The sequence below is a fragment of the Callospermophilus lateralis genome, chromosome 8 (genome assembly GCF_048772815.1).
Source record: "Callospermophilus lateralis isolate mCalLat2 chromosome 8, mCalLat2.hap1, whole genome shotgun sequence".
Classification (NCBI taxonomy): Eukaryota; Metazoa; Chordata; class Mammalia; order Rodentia; family Sciuridae; genus Callospermophilus; species Callospermophilus lateralis.
Window position 1 is genome coordinate 56,223,786 of NC_135312.1, and position 21,935 is coordinate 56,245,720.

The 21,935-nt window shown below is 35.3% G+C and overlaps 1 protein-coding gene across 5 annotated transcripts in view; it reads left to right on the forward strand.

Annotated features, from left to right (window-relative positions):
• The first annotated feature begins 12,114 nt into the window (after nt 1-12,114).
• Nucleotides 12,115-21,935, forward strand: part of Mthfd2l (methylenetetrahydrofolate dehydrogenase (NADP+ dependent) 2 like) — a 109,699-nt gene continuing 99,878 nt past the window's right edge. For 2 of the 5 annotated variants that reach the window (XM_076864100.1, XM_076864103.1), the window contains exon 1: nt 14,080-14,163. Coding sequence is in view for 1 of the 5 variants with exons in the window: in XM_076864104.1 (XP_076720219.1) it covers nt 12,195-12,337 (143 nt within the window). In the remaining 4 variants the exon portion in view is untranslated. Of the gene's footprint in view, nt 12,338-14,074; nt 14,164-21,935 lie in introns of those variants that run through there. The other 3 variants (XR_013092126.1, XM_076864104.1, XM_076864101.1) reach the window with 3 other exon arrangements.

Sequence of the window (21,935 nt, forward strand, 5' to 3'; positions counted from 1 at the left end):
AAAAAAAACCAAAAAAACACAAAAAAAACAAAAAAACAAAGGCCTTCTATGAGTGCCTACATGAGGTGCAGTCAGGCCGACTAAGACATCCTGACCGCTGCTCCTTGCCAGCTCTGCCAAGCCTCCTGCCCTGGAACATCAAGTTCTATGATCGTACTGAGGACTGATGCATATCTGCTTTCTTCTTGCTGCCAATGTTAACATGTAACGATTACAATTTGGTTAGCTCTCCCCAGAGTTCACATTAAGAGCCCACTGTTCTCTGTTTTGCCACTTTGCTTTTTGAACAATTCCCTCAGGAGCACAAAGTATGTTTTGCATTACTCTTTGAGGCTAGACTACAAAGAAAAAAAAAAGCAACATAATTCAAGGCCATAAAAATATGTTTGTTTTCCACCCCATTTATTTAGGAACTCCAGTTATATTGTACTTGGTGTCTTAAAGTTAACCCATGGCTTGCTGATGACTTATTATTATTTTTTATCTTTTTCCTCTCTCTCTCTCTCTCTGTGTGTATATATTATATAATATATATTTCACATAAGAAAGAAGTGAAGCCTGGTACCATGGCACAGACTGAGATTCCAGCTTGAACCACACGTTCAAGGCCAGCCTGGGAAACCTCATGAGATACTGTCTCAACATAAAATGTGCTAGTGATATAGCTTAGTGGTAGAGGGTTTGCCTAGTATGTGGTTCAAAATATATATATATATATACACACACACACACACACACACACACACACATACACTTGTGTGAGCTGAAATCTCAGTGTAGTTGTGATTTGGGGGGAGAGAGAGAGAGAGAGAGAGAGAGAGATAGATAGATATTGGGTATAAAAAAAAATAGGTACTTTACCACTAAGCTACATCCCAAGTTTTTTTTTTTTTTTCTCTTTATTTTGAGACAGGGTCTTGCCAAGTTGCTGAGACTGACCTCAAACATGCCATCCTCATGCCTCAGCCTCTGGAGTTACTGGGATCACAGGCCTGCACCAACACTTCAGGCTTCACTTTTTTTTTTTTTATTGGCACATTATAGTCGTACATAATGATGATATTTGTCATCACATATTTTTACATACACACACTATAAAAGTATAATTTGGCCAATATAATTCCCCAGTATTTCCCCTTTCCTTTCTCTCCTCCCTCCCCCTGGTCCCTTTCCTCTATTCTACTGATCTCTGTGATTTTCATGAAATCTCTCCACCTTTCTTTTCCCTTCTTTTTCCTTTAGTTTCCACTTATGAAAGAAAACTTTCTTTACAATTATCCATTCATTTTCCTGCACATAACATAATTTCATTCTTCTTCAAGGCTGTATAAAACTCCATTGTGTAGATATACCACATTTTCTAATTCGCTCACCTGTTGACAGACACCTAGACTGGTTCCAGGGGCTATTGTGAATTGTGCTGCTGTAAACATGGGTATGCATATATCACTACAGTATGATGTTTTGAATTCTTTAGGAGAAATACCGAGGAGAGGTATAACTGAGTCCCTATGATGGTTCCATTCCTAAACTTTTGAGCAACTTCTGTCTCGCCCATGTCCCACTCACGTGATTGAAATGGGGTTCCTCTCTGTGGAATGGGCTGGCTGCAAAATGAAAGCTAAGAAAAACAGAAATGTGAAAGAACTACAGAACACAAAATATTTTTAGAAAGAGGGGCCAGGAGGGTTAGCCAATCTTAGGGATCAAGTTTCCACACTGAAAAAGGCAAAAGGCAGCCTACTCTTGCTTTATTTATATGGAAAGACATCAAAGGCAGGGATAAGGTTCCAAGGGCAGAGTCTTGAGTTGTTTTTCAGTCAGCAGGTTGATTGACATCTTGGCAGGTCATACCCATCTCAGGTGCTGTATGGGATCTCTGGCAGAGCTTGAAGGGGAAGTTCACCTGCATCAGGTGATCCAGGGGGTGTCACAGGAGGTTCCCAATGCCAGACTTAACCCCTCATTAGGCTACTATGGACAATATAGTCCACACACAGCCCACAGACGATTGTGACACTTTTGCACTAATTTCCATAGTGGTTGTACTAATTTACAGTCCCACTAACAGTGTAAAAGTGTTCCTTTTTCTCCACATCCTCTCCAGCATTTATTATGGTTCATATTCTTGATGACTGCCATTCTGACTTGTGTGAACTGAAATCTCAGTGTAGTTGTGATTTGCATTTACCTAATTGCTAATGATATTGAACTTTTAAAAAATATTTTTTTGGCCATTTGTATTTCTTCTTTTGAGAAGTATCTGTTTAATCCACTTACCCATATATGTTTTTAATTTTTTTTGTAGTTGTAGGTGGACAGCATGCCTTTATTTTATTTTTTTTTTTATGTAGTGGTAAGGATCGAAACCAGTGCCTCACACATGCTAGGCAAGTGCTTTGCCACTGAGCTACAGCCCCAGCCCCATTTACCCATTTATTAATTCTTATTTTTTTTGGTGTTAAGTTTTGAGTTCTTTATGTATTATAGATATCAATCCTTGATCACAAGAGTAGCTACCAAAGTCTTTCTCTAGTTCTGTAGATTCTCTCTCCACATTCTTAATTGTTTCCTTTCTGTGTAGATGTTTTTTAGTTTGCTGTCATCCTATATATTAACACTTGGTATTATTACCTGAGCTTAAGGGGTCCTATTGAGAAAATGATTGCCAGTGTCTCTATGCTAGAGTGTTAACCCTATGTTTTCTTCTAGGAGTTGCATAATTTATGACCTAATTCCTAGGTCTTGATCCATTTTGAGTTGATTTTTCTGCAGGGTGAAAGTGTCATTCTTCTACATACCCATAACCAGCATCATTTGCTTAAAAGTTTGTCTTTTCTGTTTTTAGCTGCTTTTTTAGGGATTCAGTGACAATATTTGTGTGGATTTGTCTCCATGTCTTCTATTCTTTACCATTGGTCTATGTGTCTGTTTTTATGTAGTACCGTGCAGTTTTTGTTACTATAGCCCTGTAGTTTAACTTGAAGTTAGATATTGTAATGCCTCCAGTATTGCTTTTTTTACTTTAGCTATTCTGGGCGTTCTATTCATCCAAATAAATTTTAGGACTTTTTTTCCCTAGTTTTGTGAAGAATGTCACTGGTATTTTTATGGAGATTACATTAAATCTGTGTATTGTTTTTGATAGTATGGCCACTTTAACAATATTAATTCTATACATTTCTTTTTTGATGATTTGTATGTCTTCAGGTTCACTAATATTTATGCCCCCATCAATCTGTCATTAACTAATTTAGAAAATGAGAACAGTAGCAGACCTATGCTTATATGAGATTTCACATAAGAAAGAAGTGAAGCCTGGTACCATGGCACAAACTGAGATTCCAGCTATTAGAGAAGCTAAAGCATGAGGACCACACGTTCAAGGCCAGCCTGGGAAACCTCATGAGATACTGTCTCAACATAAAATGTGCTAGGGATATAGCTTAGTGGTAGAGAGTTTGCCTGGTATGTGAGAGGCCCTTGGTTCAATCTCTAGTATGGGGGAAAAATGTGAGGTTGCAAACAAGAGAAATGAATGGATTAGTAATAAATGCTCTTGTTATAATTGCTAGTTAATATTTAACAAAAATATATTTTAAATATAGTTGAGCCTGGTATGGTGGTACACACCTGTAATCCCAGTGGCTTGGGAGGCTGAGGCAGAAGGATAGCAAATTCAAGGCCAGACTCAGCAACTTAGTGAGACCCTGTCTCTAAATATAAAAAAGGGCTGGGGATGTGGCCTAGTGGTTAAGCACCCCTGGGTTCAATCCCTGGTGTGTGTGTGTGTGTGTGTGTGGGTGTGTGTGTGTATACAAGATGTGCATTGTAATCCTTATTAGAAATTTGAATCTGTAAATCAAAACTTATGTAAAAGGCTCTAGAATAAATAAGCAGAAATATACATGTATAATCTTAAAGTAGGGAACAATTACTTTAAAATTACAATAAGCTCCAAACATAAGATTGATTAGTTAGACCACAAATAAGAAATTTCATTTATTGAAAATCTCAACAAAAAAGAAAGACACAAACTTAAATACCTGTTACTCATGAAACTGAAAATGAATTGACATTCAAATATAAATCACATATCAATTAGAAAAAAAAATTAAAATGTCATATTTCATAGAAGAGAAAATAAAATGCAGATGAAAAAGAAAAAAATATGCTTCTTAATTAGCAGTGAAGAAAAGTAAATAAATTAAGCATATTAAGATGTTTATAAATCCTACTTATTGCCCAGTCTATTAGCTAAAACTAAAAAGATAACTAATTTATAATCTTGTGAAAGATGTGATTCAGTTATTTATTTCCTATTTCTGGAAATAAAAAAGTTAAACTATATCTATCATGTGATCCAACTACCCCAGAAGAGGTATAACAGCCAAGGAAATGGAATCAGAATGTAAAAGAGACATTCACATTCCCATGTTTATTTGCAGTACTTCTCACAATATCCAAGACAAATGAAATCAGCTGAAATGTGTATCAATGGATTAGGGTTTAAAAAATGTGGTATTTATCTGTAATAAATATTAGTCATACATAAATTATTTTTCATAAAAAACAATGCAATTCTGTTATTTGCGGTAACATGATTGTATTTGGGGGATGTTATATTAAATGAAATAACTCAGGCACAGAAAGACAAAAACTATATGCTCTGGCTTGTATGCAAAAACTTAAGTTGACCTTATAGTGTAAAGAGTGGAATAGGGGTTACCAGAGGCTGGGAACAGTAGAATGGAGGATGGGATGGAAAGAGGTTAGTTCTGGGGCACATTAAATCAGTTTGATAAATTCTTGTGTCTGTCACATTGCAGAATGACTGTAATTATTGCATATTTTAATAGAGCTACAATTATTGCATATTTTAAAAGAGCTAAGAAATTAGGTGATGGATATACCAATTGCCTTGTTTTGATGATTATACAAGATATATATGTACCTCTCCCCCCAAATCATATTATACTAATCCATTCATTTCTCTTGTTTGCAACCTCACATTTTCCCCCCATACTAGAAATTGAACCAAGGGCCTCTCACATACCAGGCAAACTCTCTACCACTAATTTGATATTTAAAATTACTGAGTCAAAATCATTTTTAAATAGCATTGAAAAAATTAAATTTAATGAAGTTTTGGGGGGTTTTGTTTGTTTTTTAAAGGAGCAGTTAGAGAAAAGCAGGAAACAACAATCTGTATTCAAAAGAACCATTCTAGGCCAAAAAAAAATGTAGTGATCTTAAAATATCCTCTGGAAGTTGACTCTTCAGGTTGATATTGCCAAGACAACTTTCTTCAGCTCCTTGGGCTGCTGCTTCCTCTCAGTCCATAGCTACTAATCTGGCTATTGCTTGGGCGTCACTCCTGGTTCTTGTATCTTATTTATTCCTTGATTGTAGTTTGTTTTCCTCCACATCTAAGCTCTTTGTTGAGCTTTTGACCAACCTTCTTCTTTGCTCTTCTCTGTTCAGAGTAAGCCAGCGCACATGTCATTGGTACCAACTCTATTTGCCTCAAGGCAATCTACTCTTATTTTGCTGGCTTCTGATACCAGTTTTAACTGTTTGCATTTTAATAATCAGTTTTTTTTGCACTGGGGAATAAATCCAGTGCTGCTTTACCACTGAGCTATATTGCCAGTCTTTTTTATTTTGAGACAGAGCATCATTATGTTGTCCAGGCTGGCCTTGAACTTGTGATTCTACTGCATCAGTCTCCCAAATTACTCTCAAATATTTTGTTACAATAATGAATATCACACACACACACACACACACACACACACACATATATATATATATATATAAAATATGTGAACATATTATATATATATATAAAAGCTTTATATATATATATATATATCTTTTATATATATATAAGCTATTAATTAAATGGAGGTTGACAAATCACATGCCCCAAATCACATGCCCCAAATCACATGCCCCAAGCAGTGCCATGGATACTCTTAATAATTACATGGAAACATACATCTCTATGGCATGACAACGCACTACATTCTTTAAAGCAACTTTCAAAGTTTTCATTGAAACATTTGAAATAATTATAGAAGAAATTTTTCTTCATGGTATTCTGATGCCTAATTTTCTTTCTTTGTAATCTTTTTATCATCTCTGATTCAATTAAAATAAAGCTGATAGGTATTCAGCAGGTTTTAGAATAACATCATCGAAGATTAAAAAATATATATATCAGCCTGTGGAGAGCAGTGACTTGGATCATGGTCTCTGACTGCCTCGTGGATGTTACTGGCTTCTTTGTAAACTAGATGTATTCATATCTTCCAAGTGTATAAATCTTTAAAATAGCAGGTTTAGAAGAACATTTTACCAAGCTTGTGTTCTTCAAATTAAAGTTTAAAGAAAAGATTTGGGATTATTAAAATTTCTTTTCTTAGTTCTTAGCTGTTATACAGATTCAATTTGTTTTTAACTCTTGTTAATTTCATTTTGTATTTTCCTTTTAAAATTTATAACTCTTATCTGTTAGTGCCTTACAGAATTAAACTTCTTAGCTCCTACACCTTCTGGTTAAAAAAAATGCTGGTCACTATCATCATCATCGTATTCATTATGATGATTATAATATAGCTGATTATAATATAGCTGATTATAATAAAGAAGAGAAGAAAGAAAGAAAAGAAGGAAGGAAGGAAGGAAAGAAGGAAGGAAGGAAGGAAAGAAGGAAGGAAGGAAAGAAATTGGGTAGATAGTACTCCCTATCATCAGTGCTTTGGAACAAAATACTTCAAGAGTCCTCCAGGATCAGGAGGCTATTGATAATGAACTTAAAGCTAAGTTGAATAGCTTAGAGGTTACTGTAGTGGGCTTGGGAGATCAGATACAAAGTCTTCAGGTCAAACAACAATTATGATGTTATGTCACTTATCAGTTTATTTATGTTACACTTTTTCCATAGAATACCTCCCAAAGGGATTGGGAAATGATAAAGATGTATGTATCTCTTAGGAATTTGGAATCATATCAATGTTAGTTTAAATCTCTTACCACTTTACCATTACATCCAACTTATTCAAGAAAAGTTGGATTCCTATGTTATCTCCTGCCAGTTTTACAAAAAAGCTGTTTGATGATCTGAATGGTTTCAATCCTTGGAATATACTAAAACATACTTCATGGTATTGCTTAGGACTTATTTCCTTACTCTTAAGTCAACGTTGTTTTCTTTCAGTCATCTGCAAGCTCATCTGATACAAGTTCAAGCACTTCAGAGTAGACATGCATCAGTTACATTTAAAAATATAAAAGGGGGAGATGTGCAAAAGTGTTGACTTAGATCATGGTCTCTGCCTTACAGCTATGGCTGAACTTGTGCTGGGAACTTTCTGAGCAAATATGCAGAAAAAGATTGCCCAGTTACTATGGTGATGCCCTGCCTGATGAAGTTCTGTGCAAAGGCCCAGAACTCTATGAGTCTGGACCTTAAGGTCAACTGCTGGGGGTAGAGGATTCTGAACATACAAGATAACCACAATGACTCACAAGTGCTGTGACCTTCAAACTTGTTTGCTTTACAGAAACTTTCCCACGAAAAGCCTTTTGATGATAATATAATAAATGTGCTATACTAGCTCTGTGTCATTGTTCCTCCACCAGAGGATGTTGTCTCACCTGGTCCCAACTTTCTCTCCGTAAATTTTTGTGTGTCTTTCTTAATTCCCCATTGACCCTCCTTGATTTCTAAGGTTCTCTTGTGAAGGTCTCAGCATCAGTTCTTAAATTTCTAGTCCAGAAGGGGATAGGGTTATAATTGCAACAAATATAACTTGGATAAAGTCCCCTTTAGAGAACCTCTCCTGGTATTGATTCCAGTGGATACCTGCTCTGGCTGAATAAAAAAGACATTAGTTTTTAGAACAGTTATGAATTTCCAGAACAATTGAGAAGACAGTATCAAGAGTTCACATGTACCACGCATCCAGTTTCTCCTATTATTAATATCACATTATTAAAGAACCAGTACTGATGCATTATATTACATTATTTTTTCTTAGCTTTTATATAAAGTCATTTTTCTGTTCCAGGACCTAATTCAGGGTACCGCATTACATTTGGTCATGTCTTCTTAAGGTTCCACTTGGCTGTGACAGTTTTCCAGACTTCCCTTGTTTTTGATGACCTTGACAATTTTAACAAGTACTGCTCAGCTATATTTAGGATATCCCTCTATTGGGATGACTTAAAATTCTTTCTCATTATACTGGAATTTTGAGTTCTGGAAAATACTATAGAGGTAAAGTATAATTTTGATCTTATTTTATCAAGTATCCATACAATCAACATAGTCTATCACTTGATGTTAATTAATAACATGGCTGAACAAGTTTTTGTCAGGTTTTTCTACTAAATCACTCTCTTTTCTTCTTTGCAAACTATAGATTTTGAAGGAAGTCACTATGATCAATTCCCACTTAAGGACTGAAGAGCTTTTCTCTTCCTCTTTGAGGGTATAGTATCTACATAAATTTTTAGAATCTGCACATGATTTTCTCTTCTCTTCCATTCATTTATTTATCTAATTATGTATTTATATAAATATGCTATCATGATTGTTAGTATTTTACATTGAGTTGTAACCCCATACTATTTTATTTTGCTGTTCAAATTATATCAGCTTTGGCCTCGAAGAGCCCATTTAGCTCATTGTCTTTGGCATAGCCCCATTAAAATGGAATTCTTTGAGCAAGAATTAAAGCTAAACTTGTCTTATATATTTTCTGATCAAGTCCTAGAATCAGCCTTTTCTCCAAGGACTCCTGGTTCCTTTATTGTTAAAGTCAAGATCTGGGTTCTAGGTTTACTTATTGCTACTAGGTATTGTCTCTTTTAGGCAGTCTCAGCTGACAAAGCAGAGAAATATGTATGCATACTAACTCCTGAGTATTCACACATCTATAAATATTTCTGTATGCAACTATATGTATCTATTTTATGCCAAAAACCTGTTCATAAGATGTTCCAACATTAGTCCATTGGTATATGGATCATTCTATTCTCCTCCCGTTGTTTATGTTGATTCTTACTCCAAAAGCAAGAAACCTGTTTCCCACCATCCCTCATTTATTTATTTAACTATTCCAATGTATATGCATACCATTTCAGAATTGCTAACTTATATTTCCAACTTCATTAAATATTGTATAATGTTTATATACTGTTTCTTTTGCCATTAGTTTTAAGGATTCTATTCAGTTCCAGAGTTACTTAGGTAAGAAGATTTCCTCGCCCTTTCAGTAAGGATACATTACATTTGTAAAGCAGTCAGATTATTTTGTCATAGTCTGCATTCCTTTTTGGAAAACACCAATCTCCTAAATGATTTTTTGTAATTCACCTACAAGTTTCACTCTTTGTGCTATAAAGTTCTAAATGTTTATGGTCTCCCTGTCCTAAAATTCCTCTGTGCTTCACCTATTAAAGCTTCTCTTTTTATGAATCTGTGGCAACCACTAATCTTTTTACTGTCTCTATAGTTTTGCCTTTTATGGAATGCCAAAGAATTGAAATCATACATTATGTAATTATTTCAGACTGGTTTCTTTCACTTATCAATATTCATTTAAAGTTCATCTTCATCATCTTATGGCTTGAGAGCTCACCTCCTTTTTATGGATAAATAATATACCATTGTGTGGTTATATGACAATTTGTTTATTCATCATCTATTGAAGAACACCTTAGTTTTTGGAGAGTATGAATGAAAGTGCTATCAACATTCATGTGGAGGTTTCTGTGAGGATATAAATTTCAAATCAGTTGTGTAAATAGCTAGAAACATGACTGCTCATAGTTTAGCACTGTTTAATACAGTTAAGCTATTTTTAGCTTTGAAAGAATTTTTGTTAGTTTTCCAAGCAATCTTCTAAAGTGACTTACTATAGTTTGGATCTTTAAATGTCTCCTAAAGGCCCATGTGTTAAAGCCCTAGTCTCCAGCCTATGGACCAGTTGGGAGATGGTGTAATTTTTAAAAGGTGGGGATGAGTGGAAGGAAGTTAGGTCACTGGGGATATACCCTTGAATAGGATATTGGAGCCCCCACCTGACTGCTATCAAGTGAATTAGTGTCCTCTGCTACATACTCCTGCCATGATATGATGTGTTCTTACAGACCCTCAGCAACAGGGCCGATTGATCATGGACTGGAACCTCTGAAGCTGTGAGCAAAACTAAATGTTTCCTCTTTTTAAGTTAATTATCTCTTGTCACAGTGACAGCTGACTAACAGTGATTGATTTTTTTTTTTTTTTGTACAGGAGATTGAATTCAGGGTCGAGCAATCACTGAGCCACATTCCCAGCCCTGTTTTGTATTTTATTTAGAGACAGGGTTTCACTGAGTTGCTTAGCACCTCACTCTTGCTGAGGCTGGCTTTGAACTCGTGATCCTCCTGCCTCAGCCTCCCCAGTTGCTGGGATTTCAGGTGTGCATATACCACCCAGCAATTAAATCATTTTTATTCCTGTCAATAATGAATGATAGTTCCTATTGCTCCATATCTTTGTCAGCTTTTGGACTTTACCTATTTTTCCAGGAATGTAGTGGTATTTTATGGTTATTTAATTTGCATTTCCTTAATGCAAATGATATTAAATATTTTTCTTTTATGTGCTTTTTTTCATCTATGTATCTTGTTTGTGTTTGGTAGGTTATCTGTTCAGATATTCTGCAAATTTTTAGCTGGCTTGTTTAATTTCTGTTATGAAGTTTTAAAAGTTTTTTTTTATATGTATTTGAGGTACAAAACATTTCTTTTTCTTTCTTTTATTTTCTTTTTTGGTACCAAACACTCGGCCACTGACTGAGCCAAATCCCCAGCCCTATTTTGTATTTTTATTTAGAGACAGGGTCTCACTGAGTTGCTTAGCATCTTGATTTTGTGGAGGCTGGCTTTGAACTCATGATCCTCCTGCCTCAGCCTCCCCAGCTGCTGGGATTACAGACGTGTGCCATGGCACCGGGCACTTTCTTTATCAGAAAGTTTCACAAATATTTTCTCCTAACAGTGCCTTAAATGCACAGCAGCAGTTTAAAATTAATTTTTTTGTGTGTGATTTTTTGATTTAATGGATTTTAAAAAATATGTTCTCATTTAGATCTAAAATCTAGTTGCAAAATTTTCTGTTTTCTTCTAGGTTGTTTCTTTGTGTCAAATTGACATATCAGCAAGACAAGATGCTCATTCTTAGTGACATACTTTTTAAAGAACAATTTTCTAACAGTCTGTAACTTTTGAAAACAAATTTTCTGTCAAAAAGCAGTTCTGAAAAGAGATTGTTATGACTCTTCACAGCTGCAGCCAGCCCCAGGGAGAAATATTTCCTGTTGACTTTGCAGATGGTTTTATCTATGACTCTTATTGTCTTAATTGGAACATCGAATCAATCGTCTGATGTGTGTGTGTGTGTGTGTGTGTATACACAATATGTGTGTGTACACACATATATACATATATACGCATATATGTATGTGTGTGTGTATACACACATATTGTGTGTATATACACACACACACACACACACACACATTAAACATTTTATAAGGAACTTGCTGGAAGAGGTTCTCCTCCACACATTCAAATCTTCATCTCCTTAGACTTGACTTCTTTCTTCTAGGTATCCCAAGGTCACCTAAAGGCACTGGGAAACAAAGACCCTATTACTTTACAGCTTCAAGTCAAATTCCACCTAACCCTGGGGACGGGGCGGGAGTATGACTTAGGGAAAAGGGGGGCTGCCTGAAGTTATTGGTACGGACGTCTTCATTGAGGCCTCACTATGGGAAGGTCAGCAGAATATGGGTGGGTGCAGACGCCAGCCGCCGAGGTCTCCAGCTCCCCGGAACGTGCAATACCCTCCGCTCGCCCAGTATTCGGATCCTGGCCCCGCCCCTAAGGACCCGGCTCCTTTCGGCTCCACCTCCCCAGGGGTCCGTCTCCTGGCCCCGCCCCTGAGAACTCAGCTCCTCTTGGACCAACCGCACCCGGAGCTCTGCTCCTGGCCCCGCCCAGCACTGCGACCCAGAACCCGGCAGCTGGCACACGCGCTTGCTCCGCCAGGCCAGGTGGGGGCAGAGCCGGCTTCTGGCGGTGAGGATTCCAGCTGCGGGAGGTGGAACCCGGGGTGGGAAGTCGGTGTTGCGGCCATGACAGTGCTGGCCCGTGGTTCCTCGCTCCTCCGTGGTCTCCTGGGCCGAGGGCCGGTGCTGGGCGGGAGCGCTGCACCCCGCGTGGTGTCCCCGGGAACTGCCGGGCGCGCGTCCGCTGGCTTTCGGAGCAGCGGCGTGAGGTACGGGCGCTGCGGGCGCGGGCCGCTGAGCCGCTGGCCGTGGGATGCGGTGACTGGCGCCCTCTGCGCGAGAGCGGCGCGCGGGCCAGAGCCGATTGGGAGTCGCGCTAGGCGCGCTAGGGGCGAGGCCAGCCTTCGCGGTGAACGTGGTCTTGCGGGCAGGAGGCCTTTGCCTGGTCTCGGCCACTGGGACGCACTCCGCCCTGGGCTGCCGCCCCAGCACGTTACATCTTTGCAGCAGGTGCAGTTGAGTGACTTATGAAGACTTTTGAAGCTCCCAGGAAAGGTGCCATAAAAGCCTGTCTGCTTGGTCAAACAGTTGTTTCTGTTTTGGTTACTGTTGTGTTTCCAAGGAATTGTCCAGAATTTAGTTGTTCAGAATTTCTCACAATGATATGTGAGAAAATAACTGATTCAGAGGACTGGTTGTGTGAATTCCTTTCTTTGCTGAGCTCTTATCCAGATCTAAAATTCTTAATGGTTTCACAAAACCAGATGTTCAACCTGATTCTCTGGCACTTCCCAAACTTCTCTGAAGCGTTCAGTTTTAGATTTATTACATCCCTGTGGACTTGGTTGCGGCTGGTACAATGTAGATGCACAGTGGAACCCAGAAACAGTTCACCTACTTTACTTACTTTAGTTATAAAATACAACTTAAGCTAAAATTGCATTCACTCAGAGCCAGTGATTCCAGAAGAACCTTTGTTTTCAAACGTTCAGGGCTTCCAAAAAGGCATTTTCTCTGCTGTTTTACATGACCAGACATTGTCCTGTACTTTAGTATTTCCAGTGCCTGGTATGCTACTTGGAAAGAGTAATAGTATGTAGTCATAGATGCTGTTTATTTAATTTAAATTAATTCATTCCCTACTGTATACATTTGGGTCTTAGTCTTGAGTGACTGAATTAAGTTTACTATAGAGTTTACTTTGGACATGGTTTCTAGTAACTAGGCTTTCCACAGTGATATGTGAGAAAATAACAGTGATTCAGAGAACTGGTTGTGTAAAGTGTAAATGGTGTCTAAGAACTTGTGATTTGGAATTACCAGTCAGCTGTACTTCCTAGAAAAATAAAATTCTGTAGAATTCTATTTGCTATTTGTATTACAGAACTGTGGGGGTTATTTAATATTGCCAGTCTAAATTATTTAGTTAGATCATCATTCTTTGAATTTCCATTGTTTTAAGGCTTCTTTCCAGAGTATAATAACCTTTTTCGAATTGTACAAGTTGATTAATTTCTCGTTGTCAGGTTGATGTAAGCACTTCCATCTCCCCATCCTTTCCATTACCTGTGACCATTGAATAGGTCACAGACAATATATAACCAAAATATTTGGTAGTAGCTATGCGTTTCATATGCAGTAGCACATATACACTTACGGAGAATTTAGATCTTATTTGAAAGCCTCCTTATAATTTAAAATAATTGAGTGGAATGGTTTTGGAAAGCTATTATTCATATAAATGTTAAGAGGTATTACTTTCAGTCTGGTTGCTTTCTGTACCATTTCATGCAGATTATAATTATGTAAAAGTAAATAATATTTTTAAAGACAGAAGTAATCAAATTAAGATAGGTAATATTTTTGACATTCTGTTGGCACTGATTACCATATTTGAAGGTGAGGTTGGCTGTAAGGTTGAGAAACACCTGTGGACTGGTGGATCTCGGGTGGGGAGGACTTTGGACAGTGTGTTGATGCTTATTGGTGTCTCTTTTCTCTTCTAGGACCAGCAGAGAGAAGAGATTCCATCCTCCAGAGGTCGCCACTGTCTGCCTCCCCACTTGTCCCTATCCTCAGTCATCTTTTAAAAAATGTATAGTGACACATTAGTTATCTAGTTCTGCATAGTGAATGTCACTTGTATTTAATATTATTCCTATTGATAGAAATTTGGAGCTTAGCATTATTTTGACTGAAAATTATCTTTCAGTTTGATAACTCTTTCCCTAGTGATATTGGCTGCTTTAAATGAACAGATCTGTCACCAGTTTCTGAGTGTTCTAAAGCCTGAAATGAAAAATATTTTTAATTATTTTTTTATATTTGTGACTATAATTTGTGACACTTATAATAATGGGATATATTAAATGCATTTTAAATGGAGAAGTTTTTAAATAAGAATTTCAAGAAATAATATTTGATGGAATTTGGAAAACTCAGATTCTTGAGGTATTATTTAACATTTTCAGTGGTTTTCTCTGTAAAATTTGCAATGAGAATTTCCCCCATTTATGAATGAAATGTTACATATTATTAATTGGGGAAAATTAATTATTATCAAATAAATAAACCCTTCTGTTTATTGTAGTTTCTTATTTCTTGAAATTACCTACACATGCTGTGCTTAATAAGGAGTTAATAAATTTGAAGTATCCTGGGTTGTAAATATCATGTGAATTTTGGGTTAGGACTTTTCAGTGGAGGGAGGGAGCCTGGCAGCAGCCTATCCCATGTGGGTAGACAGTGTATATTAATGCCAGGATCAAAGCAGATTTACAGGTATCCTACAACATAGGAACTTCTCTAAATCCTGCTTTAGATCACTGTACATGAACTACTGATTTTTCAGTAACTAAATTAAAATCCCATGTATTTGTTTCATGTTTATCTTGCTGCTTAGTGATTTCTCCAATCATTATTTTGAAAGATTGTCTTTTTTTCCTTCCTTACAAATACTCTTATTTCTTTTAGCATCTATAAACTTTTGTGTACCAGCCCTACAGCTTTTTATTAAGGCCTCACCTTTCTGTATGTCTCACTGCCAATGGCTATAATTTTTACACCTAGGTCAACATTAATATATATATATATATATATATATATATATATATATACACACATATATACACACACACACATACATTTTTGGAGCTAGTAAACATGCTATGTTATTTAAATATTCATGTCTTTTTGAGTGGGTAGATGCGTTTAATCATTTAACAAAGACAAATTTTAGCAGTAACACTATTTATTTTTCTTCACTTTCCTTTGGTATTTACTCAGTATTTCTGTCTCTGCAGTAGAGTTATCATTTGATTTAAAGACCCATTGTACTCTTTTGAAGGACCCAGACTGTAGTTAGGCCATTATGAAAGTTGATTTTCTATAGGTTGATTTTAATCATTGTAGAGTTAATCTTAAAGGCAGTCCAGTGACAGTTTCTCAAAAATCATATTCTGTTTTGTTGACAAATGTAGTGTGGTTTTTCCTATCTTACTGCATTATTTTATTTTAATGAAAGTATGATATAATAGCCATCTGTGTACAATTTTGATTTCTAAGCAGTTCTTGTGTCATAAATTTAGAAATTAAATGTTTTACCATTTGGTATCTTATGCTTTAGTTTAATCATTGCATCTGTGTCCAGCTGTTCAGAGATAGTGTGTATTTCCAAAACCAAGTTTTTGATTAAAATGAGTCAGTAGAGGAAAAAAAAAAAAAAAGGACTGATGTTAATCTTAGATCTTGTTAGTCATGGTCTTAGTTATAATTTCGCATTATCTTAAATGACTGGAATCTTTGTTTTTGAAATGCTTTGAAGTTATGTTATATTTTCTTGTTAGGATAATAAAAACAGCAGCAGGGGAGTAAAAAAAAAACCCTAGTAAACTAAAGCACTAGATTATCTTTCACAGCTGTATAAGTTTTGAAAATAGCTTGGCTTAGAGATGATGAAGTTGTTGACAGAGTTAGGAATAGCTTAGATGAAATTTGAACTGTAAAGTGGGATAAACTGAAAGAACAATTTGTAACTAATGATATTTTCTATTAAAAATTGCAAATTGGATCCAAGAAAATAGAAATCTTTGTAGTCAGAATGAATCATAATCCAAACTAACATAATAGTAGTGCCAAAGAAGATCTTACAGCTGAATATATCCAAGAAGGCTTATGACTGCTGTATTTAACATTACATCATGAGCTTTTTTTGTGTGTTGTTAGTTTTTTTTTTTTTTTAACATTTCAATGTGTGCATGATATTACATTGAATCATTTGTCAACTTCTTAACCTGGTCATATTGCTATTAATGTTTAGTTCTTGAAAAATGAAATAATTTAGTTTAAGATTCAGGTCATGTATTTGTCAACATCACACCAGCCAGGTTTCTTCACTTAATGACCTATGATTACACTCATTAAAACCTGTGTTTTGAACAAAAGTTTTATAATTCTAAAGATTTGTAAGTCTAAAGTGAGGGCATTTATATGATTTAAAGCAGAGATGTTCACCCTTTTTCATTTTTCTCTTTATAACTTCACAATGAATGTCATCTTGACTTTAAGAAATCCAGTTTTATTGTTGAGAAATAAATTTTTATTAATATACAAGGAGGCTTTACGCATTTTGCAGAGATTTTTCACATACAGTATATTTTTAAATTCTTAAAACAACTGATGGAAGTGGGCACGACTGCTATCCTGAGTTAACAGATTGGGAGGTCACTAACATCTACTAAATCCAGCATTTTTTCCATTGTAAATATTGGCAGCAAATCACAATACTGTTGGTGCTTGTAATATAACCAATAAAAGCACAAATATATTAATATAGAGTGAATGCAGAGGGGCTGGGACTGTAGCTCAGTGGTTAAGTGCTTGTCTTGCCTGTGTGAGGCACTGGGTTCATCCTCAGCACCACATAAAAGTAAAGATATTGTGTGTCCATCTACAACTAAAAAAAATTTAAAAAATAGAGTGGATGCAGATACCTATAAACATCAATATTCATATATTTATCATTTCTTTGATATTATGGTAGTTAAAAGATCTGCCCTTAGATCCTGATATTTAATGCTTCATTTTTAAAAAAGAAATAATTTGATTACAATATATCAAAAAACCTGGTTTTCCTTGTAATCTTACATATTCTATCTTAAACATTTAAAACAGTTATTCTGAGAATATGTCTCTAAATTTCAGCATATGAACCTGGAGTTCTCACAGCACAAAGATTAGCATCTAAGATTCTTCCTGGGTAAAATTAGTTTATAAAAAGCACACATTTGTTTAGGTTGTTACAATGTTCTAATTTACATGTTAGGGTTCTGAGTGAACATATTATAAAATTGAATATAAAAAATAATCATGCATAATAAAAACTTGGCTTCTCTTCTGTTGACTTTCAAATGTATGATTTTTAGTGAAATAATTTCAAGGTGTGAGTATATAGGATATGAAATGAAATGTTTTTAAACCGTTCATAAACTTTACGTTTACTGACACTTATTGACTTTAAAAACTCCTCAGAAGGCTCCCTTGTACTAGTGATTTGTTTTATTCCGAATGTAATTTTTCTCTGGTTCCCTTGGGCATTATTAATTCAAAATCAAAATGTGTAAGTTGTGCCATAAAACAGAAAGTGATTAACATATATGTTAGAAACTGCTGAGACTTTGAATTTCCTAATGATTTTGTTAGGCTTTTTATCTTTAAAATAAACAGTTTACTGAAACTCTTATTCAAATTCTGATTAAAAAGAAGATTGAAAAAAGGGTGTAAGACTTGTCAATTGTATAAATCAAACTATTGATTTGGCTAAAATTTTGCTGATATTTTACTACTTTGTGGTGGGATTTATTGATTTACAAAAAGTGATTATTTATCTTGTTTATTACTTTGCTGTGGTTATTAAACACTATATTGAGTTGTAGTCCATAGATTAAAATGGTTACATTTATTTTCTGGAAGTACAGGTAAATAAGTGCATAGAAATAATGCTAAGTGCTGATGACTTTGTTTTTATATTGTTCCAGGTTTTTTGAATAGACTGTATTATTAAATAGAAACTAGGAGAAAGTAAAAATGTGGATGTGTAACCGATGTGATTCTGCAATCTTTGTAATGTTTTGAATAACCAATAAAAAAAAAAAGTTAAAAAAAAAATTTGGACCCAGTAATCACAGGGCAAAGAAAAACAAACAAACAAACAAACAAAAAGAAACTCCTATAAACAAGTATACATCAACAAATTGGATAACCTAGAAATGAGTGAATTCCTAGAAATATACAACTTAGGAGACTGAATCATGAAGAAATACAGGCTATGAGCAGGCCAATAATAAGAGACTGGACTCAGTAATAAAATGCCTTTTAATAAAGAACACCCTGCGCACCTGATGGCTTCAATGGTGAACACTATCAAGCTTTGATAATAATACCCTTTTAAACTTCTTCAGAAAATGGAAGAGGGAGCATGTCCAAACCCATTTTAAAAGGTCAACATTATCTCTATAACAAAGCCAGACAAGGTCATCACAAAAAAAGGGAACTACAAGTCAATGCCCCTGATGAAAATAGATGGAAAAATGATAAAACAGTTATAGTAATCTGGCATAAAAACAAGCATATAGATCAATGGAACAGAATAGAGATCCCACACATACAGAATGGAATGTTGCTCAGTCACAAAGAGAAAATCCTGTCTTTTGAAATAAATGAATGAACTTGGTGGACCTTATGATAAGTACAATAGGCTAGACACAGAATATCACATGCCCTCGCTTACATTTGAAATCTAAAATAGTTGAACTCAGAATTAGAATGGTGGTTACTGGAGGTGAGAGGTGAGAAGAAAGAACTAGGGCGATGTGGATCAAAAGGTACAAAGTTTCAGTTAGGATGGATAGTTTCTTGAGATCTACTGTACAGCATAGTGGCTATGTATTTCATACTTGAATATTATAGGACTATAGATCTTAAATGTTTTCATAACAAAAAAGTGATTAGTTTGTGACATGATAGACATGTTACTTAGCTTTATTTAGCCATTTTACAATGCATACATATACAAAACATGTTGTACACCATAAATACACACACACTTATAGTTTGTCTTTTTAAATTATATTTTAATAAAGCTGTGGGGAATGATAACTATTAAACTAAAATATAGTTCTACTAAACAATTCCCAAAATACTATTAAATAACTACTAAAACATGGACATAGATTAATAATGTAACTGAACAGAAAAATGGTCAAAAGAGACAGTAAGCTTTCAATAGAAGAACTTTGGCCAATATACCTCTAAGACATCCAAACTTTAGTAATTAGGGCAATGTATATCAAAATAACAATGAAATACCCTTTAGCTAATTGGTTAAAGTTAAAAACCTTGGCAATATCAAGAGAATAAAGGAAAGCTTAGAGTCTACTGGGGAGAGAGATTAATGTTAATAAGAATTTAATATAGTACTGAAAGTTAAGAACAGACTACTGTGGGAGCCCCTAGCAGAGGCAATTCCTCCATGGTGTAGAAAGTCTTCTAAGTTGAGACTTGAGTAATGTGTTGGATGGACTTGCCAGGGAGGCTGGAGGGGTAAGAAAGAGAAGAGAATGCTTGGCTGAAGGAATAGTGTATGTGAAGGGCCAGAAATCAGAACATACATCATTGGTGAATTAAAATATAGTTGGTGTGTAGTTTGGAACTTGGTGAGCATAGTGTTCTTTAGCAGTGAGTCTAAAGAAGCTCATGAAGTGGCCCTGGGAATTTGCATTTTAGTAAAAACTCCTTTTTACTTATTTTTGAGGTTAAAAAAAATTTGGTGTCACCCTTGACTTCCATCCTTCTTCTCAAATCCTGCACCCAATCTCAGTAAATGCCCTCAAAAAGATTCCCAATTAGACAACTTAGCACCTCCAGTACTGTCTAATGCACCAGCATCCCTTACTTGGAATACACTGGTCTCATTGGCATCTCCTTCTCTCCTTGTGATTTTATAAATCTACCCTCCATATTTTCACTAGATTTCATTTTCTAAAAGAAAATCAGTTCATGTCATTCTTTTCAGAATCTCTAAATGACTGCCTGTCTCACAATAAAAGCCAATCTCCTTTTAAAGACTTGCAGGGCCTTGTATGACCTGATATCTAGCTACTTCTCTGACTTCCTATCTTTTCCTGGTTCATTTGTTCTCCTCACTATAGCAACTCTTGCTGCTCCTCCAACATGCCAGCACACTCCTGCCTAAAAGCTTTCATACATGCTATGCTCTGTGCTTCCCTGGGCCTAATATTCTTTTCACACACTACTTATTAGTTTTATTTATTTCTGTTCCAATATCACCTTTTTTAACAGTTTCACCTTAACCATTGATACAAAATAATTTTGGCCCTCAAATGGGTCCTTTCCCTCTATTATGTCACACATGATATATTAAATATTTACTTAATTTTTTTTTCATATGTCTTCTTTAACTGGAATATAGTTTTCATGTAAGTGGTGCACTTTACCCTTTTAGCTTTTCAATAGTATGCATATTGAAAAGTCTCATTTTTTTATGCACTACATTCTGTGATCCAGAAAATGTGTTTTCAGTTCTTCTAGCTTATAGACTGATGCAGGCATTCTCTCATGGGGCCTCTGCTAATTCTGGGTAGCTTCATTCAGTTTCTTATTGTTTCTATAGAGTGGGCTTGGTTGGGCTCTGAGGTGACTGAAGGAATCAATGCAAAGGACCAGTTACTAATGAAAATTCTCAGAATCTCAATTCTTAATTTACTCACAAACACCAGCTAGGCTATATCATTTCAGTTATACATAGTAATCTGATTTAACATCTTAATGCTTTATTGTAAAGGAATCCCTTCCACTTTCTCAGACTTAACATAGGATGTAGTCGAATTTAATCTGTATATAGTTGTTTTGTCTTTTTGGAAGCTAGGAATCAGTTTATGCCATTGTCATTTCTGACATCCTCAGGGTCACATGTCTTGGTAGCATCTGGTCCATAATTACCCTGGACCATGTTCAGTGACGGACAGCTTCATAGTAGTCTATGAACAAATTATTGTGTTTAACAGAATCAATTAATAGCATCAACAACAACATTTCTATTCATATGCTATAAACATAAGACAGAGACCAAGTGTTTTGTATTTTAAAATATAAATGTGTTCTTTACTGTGAGAGTGAATTATCTGTTAGCAGATAAACCTGTTTCTGTAAGAATGTTTTATCCTAACTGAATATTGCTGACACAAATTAATTTATTAAAAGTGTTTACTTTTTTACTGTCTCTTAGAAAAGAATTGTGCTGTAATTATTTATCATATCTGCAACCCTTAATATTTGCTAATATAGAAGGTAATTTATATTTTAGTATTAAAAGTCCACTTAAATAAATTCATAAAATATGGGAAACAAAAATTCTTAATGGAAAAAGTTTATTAATTTATCTTTAAAAATAAAACTTAAAATTAAGCATATTTATTTTAATTTGATTTAGTCTATAATTGTAATAAGCATGAAAAGACTGACAGCTTAAGTCAGGGTGTTGATCAGGGTGATAGGATAAAATTATTCCTTGGAGAAGTTAAAAGAGTTGTGTAGCATGATGCTCATGGCTTCAGGCTCTTATATAGGATGTATTAAGCAAGAGTGAACTGATTTAGCCTTAAGCTTTGGGGGCTACTTATACACAACATGGAGCATAAGTTTGAAATTAGGTGCTAGTTTTAACTAAGCTCTGATGATTTATCTCTTTAGAAAGAATACATAATATAGCCAATATTATAGTAGAGATCTTGAGTATGTGGCTTGACAATTAAAAATGTATATGAATGAAAGTTATAAAGAAATGTATAA